This window comes from Bos indicus, chromosome 12 (genome assembly GCF_029378745.1).
Source record: "Bos indicus isolate NIAB-ARS_2022 breed Sahiwal x Tharparkar chromosome 12, NIAB-ARS_B.indTharparkar_mat_pri_1.0, whole genome shotgun sequence".
Lineage (NCBI taxonomy): Eukaryota > Metazoa > Chordata > Mammalia > Artiodactyla > Bovidae > Bos > Bos indicus.
The window spans coordinates 28,419,967-28,435,188 of record NC_091771.1 but is presented as its reverse complement, the minus strand read 5'-3'; the positions used below and the strand labels follow the sequence as shown (position 1 = coordinate 28,435,188).

At 37.7% G+C, this 15,222-nt stretch overlaps 1 protein-coding gene across 7 annotated transcripts in view; it reads right to left on the bottom strand.

Moving 5' to 3' along the window:
* Window positions 1-1,162: 1,162 nt before the first annotated feature.
* Window positions 1,163-15,222, bottom strand: part of LOC109566793 (NEDD4-binding protein 2-like 2) — a 61,668-nt gene continuing 47,608 nt past the window's right edge. For 6 of the 7 annotated variants that reach the window (XM_019971423.2, XM_070800581.1, XM_070800582.1 and 3 more), the window contains 4 exons: window positions 8,044-9,800; window positions 5,095-5,180; window positions 3,462-3,508; window positions 1,163-1,318 (listed from right to left, as the gene is read on the bottom strand). In XM_019971423.2, coding sequence (XP_019826982.2) covers window positions 3,485-3,508; window positions 5,095-5,180; window positions 8,044-9,800 — 1,867 coding nt within the window. In that variant the 3' untranslated portion in view covers window positions 1,163-1,318; window positions 3,462-3,484. Of the gene's footprint in view, window positions 1,339-3,461; window positions 3,509-5,094; window positions 5,181-8,043; window positions 9,801-15,222 lie in introns of all 7 variants that reach the window. The other variant, XM_019971424.2, reaches the window with a different exon arrangement.

Genomic DNA, 15,222 nt, shown 5'->3' with positions numbered 1-15,222 from the left:
TATGGTCTAGCAGAAAGATAAACTGAAACTGTACAAAATGAACTAGGGAAAATGTTGAGCTATTTTAAATAAAACACTCAATTCCCAACCAAGCAGAAGGAATACAAATAGTTAGCTTCCACTCTCTCATTGAAACCCCAGGAGAATGTAGAGGCTTTTTTTGGGGGGTGGGGGGAGCATTAGGAGAATGGGGGATATGATTATTATTTTTAAGTATTAATATAAACTGTAAGAAAAAAGATCACAGCAACAAAATAATTAAAAACTGGAAAGCAAAAGGCCTAGTGTTAACTAATTTGGAAAAACAATTAAGAAACAAAACTTGAATTATAGAAAGCCAAGAAGAAATACCGTTTACTCTGCATAACCCCTAAAATTTCAGCAACTGGAAAATTCAGGGCTAGAGGTGAGGCTCTAAATAGGAAAGTCAGTTAAAAGTCTGTTTAAGAAACAAACATCCACAGACAGGCAGCTGCCGGCCCTCTAGAGAAGCCTGGAGGTTTATTCCCTGGAGAAGATAAAACAGGATGAGAAGAGTAGAAGGTAAGATAAGGTAGGCAATGCTCCCTTTCTGAAAATAGGGATTACATAAATGCCTACATGTTGAATAATGAGAAATCACACCTTGTTTTTCAAATATGAATTTTCATATTTGAAATCTGTTAAGTACCATTAAACTAAAATAATAGCAATAATAAAAATAATAGTTACTGTAGTATAGTGCAAGTCCCACAATCCCTAACCAAAATCCTTGAGGTAAGAATTGTTTCAGAATTCAGAAAGTTCTGAGTGAGGTCTAGGGCACCCCTGGTAATTAAACACATTAATATTTCTCCAGTGAAATTTCTGAAAAGTCACACTAACTGGGGTAAATAAGGAGTACAACTAACCTGACTGTTCAGGTCAAATTTTGCTGCCAACTTAGTTTTAATGCCAGACATTTAAGAAACAAAACAAAACAACTTTTGGTTTTCAGAGCTTTCTGGATTTGAAATTCTACAAATGGAATCATTGACCCACATTTGGATAAAGGGGCCTATCCTTCTATTCCAATGCAATTTTTAAAATAATCTACTCAAGTTTCCTGGGTCTTATTTTCTTCATGAAATAAAATAGGGCAAGTATCTTCAAAATTAGATAATAAATTATTCAAGTTATTACCTCTTTTGCTGAGTTTTTTATTAGTATTCAGGAAACTGATCAGAATAGTTGAACAGATTATTCAAACCAATTTCAGTCCAATGACTATATCACTCTACATTATCCTTTGGGTTGGCACTGAGCTCTCTTTCTTGATGATCAGGATCTTCAACAGTACCTGGAAGATGGAGAATTCAACTGCAAACAAACACAAGCCCAGACAAGTCCAGACAGAATGGTGACAAGAATGGAGTTTGTTGTCAGTTTCCCAAGCTCATGACTATTTACACACCCCTACAACTAGCATCCAGAATTTCACACTGTCCCCACAGCTCCCACACCCTGCCTGGTCTTGCTTCATTCAAGAGCCTGTCCTCTGGATTCTGCCCAACCTTCTGTTTCTAAATCAAAACCTGGTCTATGTCCCATTCCCTGATTATCCAGCTTTTTACACTGTAAAGTTAAAAATAAATACACTTAATTCATGCAAATGTGTTAACAAGTTTATTAAGTCAATACATTGCTCTGCCAGGAGCACTTCAAATCAAAGCTGCAACCAACAAAGATACTCAGGGGAAGGGAATTAACCCTTATTAAGAGCCTATTATTTTTCAAAAACTTTGCACAATTTATTTCATTTAATCCTCATTTAATATCCCCATGACAGATGAGTATCATAAACCAGTTTTTTTTTTTTTTTTTTCTTTTTTTCAGGTGAAAAAATTGCAGCTTTGAGAAGACAATTTGTTTAAGGTCACATACCCGGTCGGCAGGAACTTCAAGATGGGAATCCCCATTCTCTTTCCAGCAGGCTGCCCTACCTCCTTAAAGGAGTGAGGCAGTATAAATACTCTGGCCACCAGCAGGAAGAGGATTTGAGGCTCCAAGAGCCAACCACATTCTCTTGCTATTTCCTTCTTTTTAAATTTCTGTTTACCACTTGAGGCCCACTGATCATTATGCCAAAGACAAAACCAAAAGGCCCATTATCATTACAATTATAAAAATCCTGTACATAGCTACAGCACTCATAAAATTCCCCCACAAGAGAAGACTAATAATTAGAGATGTCTGCTCTATGAGGTTCACAGAGGGCAGTCAGTTTAGCATGAATGTAAAAGATGAACACAAAAGTCAAAAGTATGGTTCATAAAGTGTCCTTGACACAAAATCAGCATATAGAAAAGACCTGCCGAATTAGCCACTGCCAAATATGCCCATGCTTATTGTGTGCTGTTTATCCTGCTGTCACACAGAGGGGAAAGGTAAACACTCACTTCCTAACTTCAATCCTCACATAAGCTCCATGAGGCCAGTTTTCACTGCTACATCCTCGGTGTGTAGAAAAATGTCTAAACTGAGGCAACTCAATAAACATTTGCTGAACAAATGAATGAATTTGTTCATGTCCTTTCTCTGGAATCTCTTCCCCTCCTCTATCTATCCCACATTTTTTGCTGCTGCTGCTAAGTCGCTTCAGTTGTGTCCGACTCTGTGCCACCCCATAGACGGCAGCCCACCAGGCTTCTCCGTCCCTGGGATTCTCCAGGCAAGAACAATGGAGTGGATTGCCATTGTGGGTCCTTTAAATATCTAATCTCTTCTCCCAAATCTTTAGCCTTTCCCCTTCTTTCAGCAGAACCTTATTTAAAACAAACAGAAATATTTTTACTGGGTATATGTGCGTTTCTGAGTTAGCTGAGAAATGGAAACACAGAATACTCTTAGAAATAAGAGTTATAATGAAAAGAGAAAACATATGGTTAATGCAGAGTATATTCAATTCTTATCAAATGCAGATATATACTGAAATAGTAGCAGCTGTGTTTATCTCATAATTTAGGTATTTGAAAAAAAAGTGCAATGTGTTTATTTTAATGTCAGTTTGTGTCAAGTTTAAAATATAACATGCATTTGTCTACATATTTTACCTCTTTTCCTAGAGAATCTTTTAATATTTAAATATAACCTATATCCCTAATTCCCAGCCCTCATCATATATCAATCTGTCAGGGGGGCGATGGGGAAGAGAATTCATCATAAACTATGTATTGACAGAATGCTCTAAAATATATTCTAACAAATAAAGTTGGAAAATAAATTTGGTAGCAACAATCTAAGCTTTGTTGTATCTCACAAAAAGATCTACGTTTAAAGGAAATAAAAACATCACATGTGAACAGCACACAGGGTTGCTATGGTAACAGACTACATTTTTTATATTTACTCTTCAATTGTACATATGAGCTATTACAACCAAATAATGTCAACATCCATTTCCTTCTGATCATATACAGGTCTCCAGAATAAGTAGTACTTACAGTTCAAGGAATTCTCATTTTTTTTAACCAATCTTCTTCTGTCTTTTCTAGAAATTATAATTAAAATACATATAATAATAATGATTAATTATAGGGCACTGGGGTTAAGTTTTTACACCATCATTTAACTCACTAGGAACACTCCCCAAATGAGAAAGAAACCTAATAAACACAAATGTCAGTTTAAACATTTAAAGTATCCATGCGTTTGTGTGTGTGTGTGTGTATGTATTTAGGTAGCAACAAGGTCACCATGCAAATGAGGAGAAAAAAGAAATTTTAAAAAAATGTATTTGGTTTTACTACCTGAGCACACAAATGAATCTACTTTTCCCATAGCTGTGTTTACATGAAAAGATAAGAAATACCTACTATCCTGAACATATAATTCTATAATGGTTCCCTAAACCTTGATTTTACTATTTATTTCAAAATGTACCTCTAGCATGGCCCTTGGGCACATTTAAGTAACTACCAACTAAGGTAAACAGAATTCCAGCCTCTCCTCATTACATGATACAGAGAACTGGCTTTTCCAGAGTCTCCGTTACCTTTCTAACCTTCTCAGCCAGTCCTCCTCCAGCTGCCTGGGAAATTAATAGCCTGTCAGAACCATCATGGGCCACCAGAGTACCAATAATGAGGTGCTTCCAAGTTAAGTAAATATGAATCTAATTTGTAGCTGTTACTCTATTATAACAAGATTGAGGGGTGGACAGAAGAAAAAGATGTAAAGAAAAATAAATGACTCTCCTAAAACAGGCACCTGAGTCACCCACAGTTGACCATTATACCAGCCTACTCTACAACAACATTAGGGAGTTAAATGCAACTTTCTCTCTGGGACTAATTGAAAGAAACATGCATAGGTTATCCAACCATTCACATACATCCTTTCTCTAATACAAGGGATGTAGCTCTTCCTGTTACATTTGATGAACAGGATTTCTTTTTTTTTAAGAAACCAGTTAGAGGGCATTATGCTAAGAAATAAATCAGAAAGGAAAAGACAAATACTATAAACGTCATATGTGGAACCTAAAAATACAACAAACTAATTAATAAAACAAAAAAGCAGCAGATTCAGATACAGAGAAAAAACTAGTGGTTATGGGAGGCAGGGGCAATATAAGGGTGGAACAGTGGGAGGTACAAACTACTGGGTGTAAGATAAGCTCAAGAATGTATTATACAGACTCCCCTGGGGGTCCAGTGGTTGGAAATCCACCTGCTGATGCAGGGGACATGGGCTTGGGCCCCTGGACCAGGAAGATTCCACATGCCGCAGAGCAGCTAAGCCTGTGTGCCACAACTCCTGAGCCTGTGCTCTAGAGCCTATAGGCTCTGAAACAAGAGAAGCCATGGCAGTGAGAACCCACACACTGCAACCTAAAAGTAGGCCCTGCTCTGAGAAACTAAAAAGTCCACGTGCAGCAACAAAGACCCAAAGCAGCCAAAAATACATCCATAAATAAATAAAATTATTTTAAAAAGAATGTATTATACAACACAAGGAGTATAGACAGTATTTTCTAATAACTATAAATGGAAAGTAACTTTTAAAAATTGCATTAAAAATTAATAATAAAAAAAGAGAAACCAGTTAGAGATCTTTGAAAGCATAAAAATATACCTCTACTGACGTCTTCCACTGTAGGTAGATCATCTTTAGTGTCTTCCGGTCGAGGGGAACCACACAGTCTTCTGGCAACAAAGATTCTGGGGGTGGGGGGGAAGAGAACAAATTTCATCTCTCCTGTCACACATAGTTTTACCCTGAATATGAATATATGCAAACATGGTATCTAGACCTCCATAATGATAAAAGCCTGGTTTTGAAGCTATTTCAGTGACAGCTAAAGCAGGAATTAGTTTGTCTCAGATTCCTATTAGCAAACGCTACCCAGACTCAATAAAAATGCTTAGGTATATATGTAAAGTGATGTGTATCTTAGTTCATATTCTCGTGTAAATACAAACATATACACATCAGCAGCAGGTACTGTCACAGGGCATAAAATTTAGGCAGGCATCCTTTCCTGAGACATTGTATAGAATATTGCAAGCACAGCAAGTTCAGTCTTCTTGCAAATTGCTCCTTCCACATAAGAGTGTATGGGGGGAAAAATCCTCACAATTAAGATACTCATAAGCAAGTCCACACATTGATCTAAACAAATCAGCCAAATTAAACCATACAAGATATTCTTCCTATACTTGCACATCCCTAGCAACACGAGTAGCTTGGTTTCTTCAGGTCTATATATGGTTACTATATAATCCTACTGTGTCTCAGTTCGGTTCAGTTCAGTTCAGTCGCTCAGTCGTGTCCGACTCTTTGCGACCCCATGAATCGCAGCACGCCAGGCCTCCCTGTCCATCACCAACTCCCGGAGTTCACCCAGACTCACGTCCATCGAGTCCGTGATGCCATCCAGCCATCTTATCCTCTGTCGTCCCCTTTTCCTCCTGCCCCCCAATCCCTCCCAGCATCAGAGTCTTTTCCAATGAGTCAACTCTTCGCATGAGGTGGCCAAAGTACTGGAGTTTCAGCTTTAGCATCATTCCTTCCAAAGAACACCCAGGACTGATCTCCTTTAGAATGGACTGGTTGGATCTCCTTGCAGTCCATGGGACTCTCAAGAGTCTTCTCCAACAATACAGTTTCTACAGACTTCCTAATAATAGAATCCAAGTTCCCTGTCTTATTGACAAGGCCGTAGATATGCCAGAGCTTTGCTCCTTCGACCTTCGGCTATAAACGAATTGGTTTACAGCCTCCACTTAAGAGTTTTCTCCTTTCCTTTTTTAAGCATCTTGTGCTCGTGCTCAGACCTCATTTCACAGAGAGATCCTATTTCTGTGACCTCATCGACTGCAGCCTGACAGGCTCCTCTGTCCATGGGATTAGCCAGGCAGGAATTTTTCAAGCATACACTATTTCCAAATGTAAAATTCTTTCCCTCTGTTTTTCTTTTAAGTCACATTTGTATGATATAAGCACAGTTTACAATTCACTCCCATTTGGAGCCATCCCAGACAAAACCACAACCCCATATTCTCTTCTACAATCCCTTTGGCACAGCTAACCTCACTCGTAAAATATTCATAAGTTTATCATTTATATTTTCTATGCACAATAATTTGTTTTGTGTTAGTCTTGTCTCCCCATTTAGAAGGTAAGCTACTTGATGAATGAGGTCTATTTCCTCTAAAAAGCTTTCCAAAGCTTAATTAATGGATGCTGGATCATTATTGTTGATTATGATGGTATTGTGCATTCAGGGGAGGAGGTTTAGAATCTTTTCCCACTAGTGCCTTCATGCTTTCTGGTGCTGATCTAAGGCAGTGATAATTAACATTTTGGGGTCACAGTCATCCCTGAGAACCTGATAAAATCTAAGGACTTTCTCCCAGAAAAATGGCACAAAACGACACAAAGAATTATGCATATAATTTCAGAATATGAACTTTGGAATAAGATTCCTGGCTTAAAAGCAAATGCAATTTAACTTTTAAAATTGGTATGTTTCTTTGGTGCATCTAGGAAGATAGAAAATGGCAGCAAACCGTAACGATGTGGTTGTTCATAAAGTTTATAAAAATGGTAAGAATGACACCAGAACAGGTTGATAGTTGTCAGTCCTCAGACTCTGAGATTTAACCAATCTTGGGTCTGAGCTGATTTAACCAAATACATGGAAAACAGCAGAAGTTCAGGAGCAAAGTAAAAACCACTGGAAGTTAAAGTGTGAGAGAATCACAGGCTCAATGGTAGGTGCAGAAGAAAAAGACTATCAGGAAGATATTGGATGCAGGGACTGGAGCTTTACTTCTTAGCTCTTACAGCTTCTGTCCCCAAGCAAGGGGACATGTAATTACAAGAAATCATTAACATGTGCAACTGACTTACAGACAAGGAAAAATTGGGATATGTTCTTCATTTACTTTTTAAGATATTCAGTATCTTAAATAGGCATATTATTTAGAGGAAATTTACTTAGAATATTTACTTATAATGTTATAACAATATTACTTATAATATTAAAAAAAGTCAACCAGTCAGACTCCTTCCTAACCTTCTTTTCACTACCCTTCTCAGACAGTCTTTAAAAATTAAAACTGATTTCAGGTATTTTTTTCATCACTTAATTTTCATTGTCCATCATTTTACTATTCTCATATCTACAAGCCCAACTGTGAATGAGAAAGGGTCATATGCTAAACAAGGGAAATGTAGAAAGCAGAAAGATTTTTCCAAAAATAAAGCAGTCCATCTCTATTTGTTACCAATCACTGTTAGCCTGTCTCGTTCTTCATTCTTCCTACTGTCTGTTTAAATTGAGAGTCCAAGTATTCAACATGCTCAAAGACATTTCAGACTACTGGTCGATCTGGCAGTGGGACTTGGGGCTTGACTCCATCAAGCACCATTTGCTATACATCCTCCACTTCCATCTCTGAAAAGCATCGCAAGATCAGTTAACTGTAAGAAATCACTAACATGAGGTAGAAACACCTCAAAAATTACTCACATATATTAAACTGGACTTTTTATTTGTACCAAATAAACTCAATTTACCCACTGGAACTCCAGGAGATCCAAAAAGCTTTACTAGTTGAAAGGCAAACTCCTGTGATAATGGTAGCTCAAGAGAATCAAAGTAGTCAGGGCTTGTTAAATCTTGGTTATCCTGAGTTTGTAGGAACGATAAAGGCCTAGGTTCTTCCCATGTCTTTAGCTTTTCAACAAAACTTTGATTTAAGGAGTGAGGATCAGAGGTGACACTAGAAGAGTACAAAGTATCAGGCTGGCTACTTAAAATTTCTGAAGAAGTAAACCTTACATCATTTAGTTTATCATCTACTCTTCTCTGAGAGTTGAAAGTCGAAAACAGTTTCTTGCCTGAAAAAGATATCTTCCAAAAGCTAGATGGATACTGTAGCATAAGAGAAGGAATGGGGTTTCTGTAAAAATACACAGAATGCCTTACTCTATTAAATAGCAGGTAATGAGAATAAAATTGTCCACCAACATTTAGAAGAGAATCTTTGACAATGTCAAAGTAAATGTCAAAGTAAAACCATGACGGATGATAATCGAAGGTCATAATGTGTTGCTTATTCTCTTCATTATTTATTTCTGAAATTTCATCTTTTTCTTCTTCCAAAATAATTTTTAGTCCTTGGCTTTCTGTTAACAAGTCACATTTCCCCATTTCTTTTACATTGGTATGACTCTGTCCCAGTAAGTTAAAGTTTGGTGCCAGACTGAAAATCCTTTTCTGCCTCTTTTTATTCTCTGTTGAATGTAAGGTACTCTTCAGGATATCCAGTTTAAAGATCTGGCTTTCAAAGATATTTGTCTCTGTTTCTATGACAGAATCTATATTCTCAGTTGGAGATGACAAGTCTTCATTTTCTATCGATAGCTTCTCTTCTATCAATGTTTCTGGACTGTCTCCCGGCCCTTCCGAAGTGGAGATCAATTTGATCAACTGCCCCCTGCTGTCAGGATGAGCCAGCTTTTGCCGTCTATCTTTCTTTGGTCTCTGTTCACATATAAACTTATGAGGCCCCTCAGGCCAGCTACCAAAATAGGGTTGTCTATCAGAGCCCAACTGTAAATCACCATCAGACAAATCATTTGAGAAAAAAGCCCAATTATTGTTTTTAGTTGTATTTACTGCTTGTTCCTTTCTTAAAACTTTATCTGATGTTCCAGATGTATATTGATGGCACAGACTTGTTTCATTCAGGAGACTCTCATCTACCATCTCTCCCTTCTGCATAAATAAGCATGGGGCTTCAGCAAATTTATCCTGGGTGTTTAATGTCATGATATTCCTATTTTCAATACGCTTTTCTACCTCTGTAACAGAACAGTCATCACTTGCTACACAGGAAATATTTTGAGTCACTGTTGGACAAGAAACAGAACTTTCATTTGGCATCAATGACAAACTTAGAAACAAGTCATCATTATCTTTAGGGAGGTAATTCTTTGGTGGACTGTCCAACTCAACAACAGACATAACATCTGGCAAACTGTTTTCAGAATTTATGTCTTCCTGTCTTTTATCCTTATGGACATTCAAAAAATCTCCCACTTCATTTCTCAGACTAACAGTTAAGGAACACTCTGATTCCCTTTTGGTCTCTTCTAAGTCTTCCTCTTCACTCTGAGATGGGTCCTGATCTCCTGGTGTAAGATAATTTAAGGTTTCAAATGAGTTTTCCTCCATGATTTTATTATGACTGTTCTGCTTTTTACTTCTTTTTCTGTTTCTCTTCCTGGCTTTGCTGAACCTGTGCCCAGTTTTCTTCAAATCTCTTTCTCTGAAATATAAAAAGAAAATTATAACTTAATTACTTCTATAACAATATAAACTAAATTATACTCAATGTGCAGATTTACAAATCATTAGTACAAGAGAGTCTAAAGTGTGTGTGCACTTTGTACTATGGTGGTGGTTTAGTCACTAAGTCATGTCCGACTATTGCAACCCCATGGACTATAGCCCATCAGGCTCCTCTGTCCATAGGCTTTTCCAGGCAAGAATACTGGAGTGGGTTGCCATTTCTTTCTCCAGGGAATCTTTCCGACCCAGGGATCGAACCCGCGTCTCCTGCACTGCAAGCAGGTTCTTTACTGACTGAGCTATAAACTTTAATCCTCTAAATTAAAAATGAATACACTTTGAGAAACTTACAACTCATTTCATAAACAAGTAACTTTAGGAAAATCTAATGTTTTCCTTAAGATACTCAATATATATATATATATATATGAAGTATACATATATATATGAAGTATACATATATATATGAAGTTTATATATATATATGAAGTGTGTATATATATATATGAAGTGTGTGTGTGTGTGTGTGTGTGTGTGTGTGTGTGTGTGTGTGTGTGTATAGCTTCCCTGGTAACTCAGATGGTAAAGAATCCGCCTCCAACAAGGGAGACCTGGGTTCGATCCCTGGGTAAGGAAGATCCCCTGGAGAAGGGCATGGCAACCCACTCCAGTATTCTTCTGGAGAATCCCCATGGACAGAGGAGCCTGGTGGGATATAGTCCATGGGGTTACAAAGAATCAGACATGACTGAGTGACTAAGCACTGCAAAGCACCAATAAACAACTTACTTTTCCCAACATCTTGAATTTTGAAAAGTGACAGATACAGTCTAAATGACACAGCTTTAATGGCTCAAGTAGTAGATTTTCTCTAGTCATAAAAATTTTGCCAACTAAGATGCTCCATCAAATTGTAAAGAACAGCTGATGATGAGCAGCCAAATTCAGTATTGGGATGATATGCTTCTAATAGGTTAGTAAGCAGTGGTTCTAAATCAGAGGCTCCACCACTGCTCTGTGGGGTGTGTGGAAATGTGGGAAGGCATTTTTGGGTCGCTGGCACTTGGCACTGTAGTCAGGGGTGTTAACTATCCTACAATGGCAGGGACAGTTTCAAGTGAAAATTTTTCTACCCAAATGAGCAGTAGTGCTCACATCAAGCACACTAAAAGTTCACAGTGTCCCTTAATTAAAAGCAATCTTAGATCCTGAGGGAAAAACAGAGGACTTAGGAAATATTCTAATTTAAAATATAAAGGTTTGGTTATCTTCTCTTCCACAATGTACAGATAGAGTTAAAATGTAGTGGAGGAAGGACAACAGACGTAGCTGAGGGAAAAAAATCCCAGGAAGAGGAACGGAAAATAAACAATTAGACAAGCAAACAAATACTGAAGTAGAGAAAGATAATGAGGAAAAGAGAAATCAGTCAAATTGGTTGGGCGTTGGACAGAAGAGCTTATTAAAACTACCCCAGCCTCTAGCCTGATTTATTCCATCCCATGTTGCTGGGCAATTTTCAATAGGCAAGACCCCTGAATACCTCATTCGTTGTTAACTAATTGCTGCTGCCTTTGTTTACATATTCCTTGATGTTGGTTTAGAAAGAACATTAAGATTGTAAATCAACTATTCTTCATTTAAAAAAAAAATTTTAACATAAAAAAGAACATTAAGGACAGCAAATTCTGACAAGCAGTTAAGATGGGGTTTCTATAAAAAGGATGAGGAGTAAAGAATGGCAATTTTGGCAGAACTCTCCTTCATGGTCAGTTCTAGCAGACTCCAATGAAAGGTCTAGTTGAAGTCCAAGGTGCAGTCAGTTGTAAAATACATACTGCAGACAGGTCTGCTGTTCTGAAAACAAACTCCACTGTCTTCGTCCAAACATGCACCATCTTGTTGTAGGGCAAAGAGGAAAAGAATGAGTCGAGTTTGTTGTTGCTTTATTTATTAGACTAAATGGTATAAAAGAATGAGTGTTTGCTGTTGCTTTATTTATTGGACTAAATGGACTTAGATTCACTCCAGGCCTTGTGACTTTGTGGAGCTGAATGCACTTAATGTGTAGCCACTGTCCCTTTAAACAGTTTTCTACTGCACAAGGAAGGAGAACTCTAAACTAAGGAACTGGGTTCCTATATATAGTTCATCACAAAAATTTTTAGAGCTCCTTATGCCACCAGGATTTCTAAGGTCCACAATGCTACTTTGAAAACTGTTTTTTTTTCTTTAAAAAAAAAAAAGCTACTTAATGCACACTTACTCTGTATTAAGATTATTTAACTCCTTTATATGTACAAACTTACCTAATCTTCTTCATAACAACCATATGTAATAAGGCAAATGCCAGTTTTACTCCCATCTCAAAAAGGCAACTAAAACAAAGAGAAACTTCAGGATTTTCTGTACTGCAGCCACAATAGAAAATAGCATCGAGGATCTTCAAAAAGTTAAAAATAGAACTATCATGTGACCCAGCAATTCCACTTCTGGGAATATATCCAAAGGAAATAAAAACACTAATTCAAAGAGATATCTGTACCCCATGTTCACAGAAGCATTACATGGAAACAAGTGCCCATCAATAGATGAATGGATAAAGAAGTTGTGGCATATACAATGGACTATTATTCAGTCATAAAAAATGAGGAAATTCTACTATTTGTGACAACATGGATGAACCTTTAAGACTTTATGGTAATTGAAATCAGTCAGACAAGGAAAGACAAATACTGTATGATCTCACTTCTATGTAGACTCTAATACAAAATGAACAGGAAAAACTCATAGAAAAAGAGGTTAGATTTGTGGTTATCAGAGGTGGGGATTGGGGTTGGGCAGAATTGGAGGAAAGTGATCAAAAGGTACAAACTTACAGTTATTCAATAAGTAAGCACTGGGGATTTAACATAGTAAAACGGTAACTATAGTTGCTATATGATTCATAGGAAAGTTGTTAAGAGAGTAGATTCTAGGAGTTCTCACCACAAAGAGAGAAATTTTTTTCATCTTTTTGCATCTACACGAGTTGATGGATGTTAACTAAACCTATTGTGGTAATCATTTCACAATGTATGTAAATGGAATCATCTTATTGTACATCTTAAATTTACAGTGATATATTGACTATGCCAGTGCATTTTCTCAGCAAAACTCTATTAGTCTTTGCCCTGCTTCATTCCGTATTCCAAGGCCAAATTTGCCTGTTACTCCAGGTGTTTCTTGACTTCCTACTTTTGCATTCCAGTCCCCTATAACAAAAAGGACATCTTTTTTGGGTGTTAGTTCTAAAAGGTCTTGTAGGTCTTCATAGAACTGTTCAACGTCAGCTTCTTCAGCGTTACTGGTTGGGGCATAGACTTGGATTAATGTGATACTGAATGGTTTGCCTTGGAAATGAAAAGAGATCATTCTGTCTTCCAACAAAACAAGAGAAGACTCTATACATGGACAACACCAGATGGTCAACACCGAAATCAGATTGATTATATTCTTTGACGCCAAAGATGGAGAAGCTCTATACAGTCAGCAAAAACAAGACCAGGAGCTGACTGCGGCTCAGATCATGAACTCCTTATTGCCAAATTAAGACTTAAATTGAAAAAAGTAGGGAAAACCACTAGACCATTCAGGTATGACCTAAATCAAATTCCTTATGATTATACAGTAGAAGTGAGAAATAGATTTAAGGGACTAGATCTGATAGATAGAGTGCCTGATGAACTATAGATGGAGGTTCGTGACATTGTACAGGAGACAGGGATCAAGACCATCCCCATGGAAAAGAAATGCAAAAAAGCAAAATGGCTGTCTGGGGAGGCCTTACAAATAGCTATGAAAAGAAGAGAAGTGAAAAGCAAAGGAGAAAAGGAAAGATATAAGCATCTGAATGCAGAGTTTCAAAGAATAGCAAGAAGAGATAAGAAAGCCTTCTTCAGCGATCAATGCAAAGAAATAGAGGAAAACAACAGAATGGGAAAGACTAGAGATCTCTTCAAGAAAATTAGAGATACCAAGGGAACATTTCATGCAAAATGGGCTCGATAAAGAAAAGAAATGGTAGGGACCTAACAGAAGCAGAATATATTAAGAAGAGATGGCAAGAATACACAGAAGAACCGTACAAAAAAGATCTTCACGACCCAGATAATCACAATGGTGTGATGACTGACCTAGAGCCAGACATCCTGGAATGTGAAGTCAAGTGGGCCTTAGAAAACATCACTATGAACAAAGCTAGTGAAGGTGATGGAATTCCAGTTAAGCTATTCCAAATCCTGAAAGATGATGCTATGAAAGTGCTGCACTCATTATGCCAGCAAATTTGGAAAACTCAGCAGTGGCCACAGGACTAGAAAAGGTCAGTTTTCATTCCAATCCCAAAGAAACGCAATGCCAAAGAATGCTCAAACTACCGCACAATTGCACTCATCTCACACGCTAATAAAGTAATGCTCAAAATTCTCCAAGCCAGGCTTCAGCAATATGTGAACCGTGAACTTCCAGATGTTCAAGCTGGTTTTAGAAAAGGCAGAGGAACCAGAGATCAAATTGCCAACATCTGCTGGATCATGGAAAAAGCAAGAGAGTTCCAGAAAAACATCTATTTCTGCTTTATTGACTATGCCAAAGCCTTTGACTGTGTGGATCACAATAAACTGTGGAAAATTCTGAAAGAGATGGGAATACCAGACCATCTGATCTGCCTCTTGAGAAATTTGTATGCAGGTCAGGAAGCAACAGTTAGAATTGGACATGGGACAACAGACTGGTTCCAAATAGGAAAAGGAGTACGTCAAGGCTGTATATTGTCACCCTGCTTATTTAACTTACATGCAGAGTACATCATGAGAAACGCTGGACTGGAAGAAGCACAAGCTGGAATCAAGATTGCTGGGAGAAATATCAATAACCTCAGATATGCAGATGACACCACCCTTATGGCACAAAGTGAAGAGGAACTCAAAAGCCTCTTGATGAAGGTAAAAGTGGAGAGTGAAAAAGTTGGCTTAACGCTCAACATTCAGAAAACTAAGATCATGGCATCTGGTCCCATCACTTAATGGGAAATAGATGGGGAAACGGTGGAAACAGTGTCAGATGTTATTTTTTTGGGCTCCAAAATCACTGCAGATGGTGACTGCAGCCATGAAATTAAAAGATGCTTACTGCTTGGAAGGAAAGTTATGACCAACCTAGATAGCATATTCAAAAGCAGAAACATTACTTTGCCAACAAAGGTTCGTCAAGTCAAGGCTATGGTTTTTCCTGTGGTCATGTATCGATGTGAGAGTTCGACTGTGAAGAAGGCTGAGCGCCGAAGAATTGATGCTTTTGAACTGTGGTGTTGGAGAAGACTCTTGAGAGTCCCTTGGACTGCAAGGAGATCCAACCAG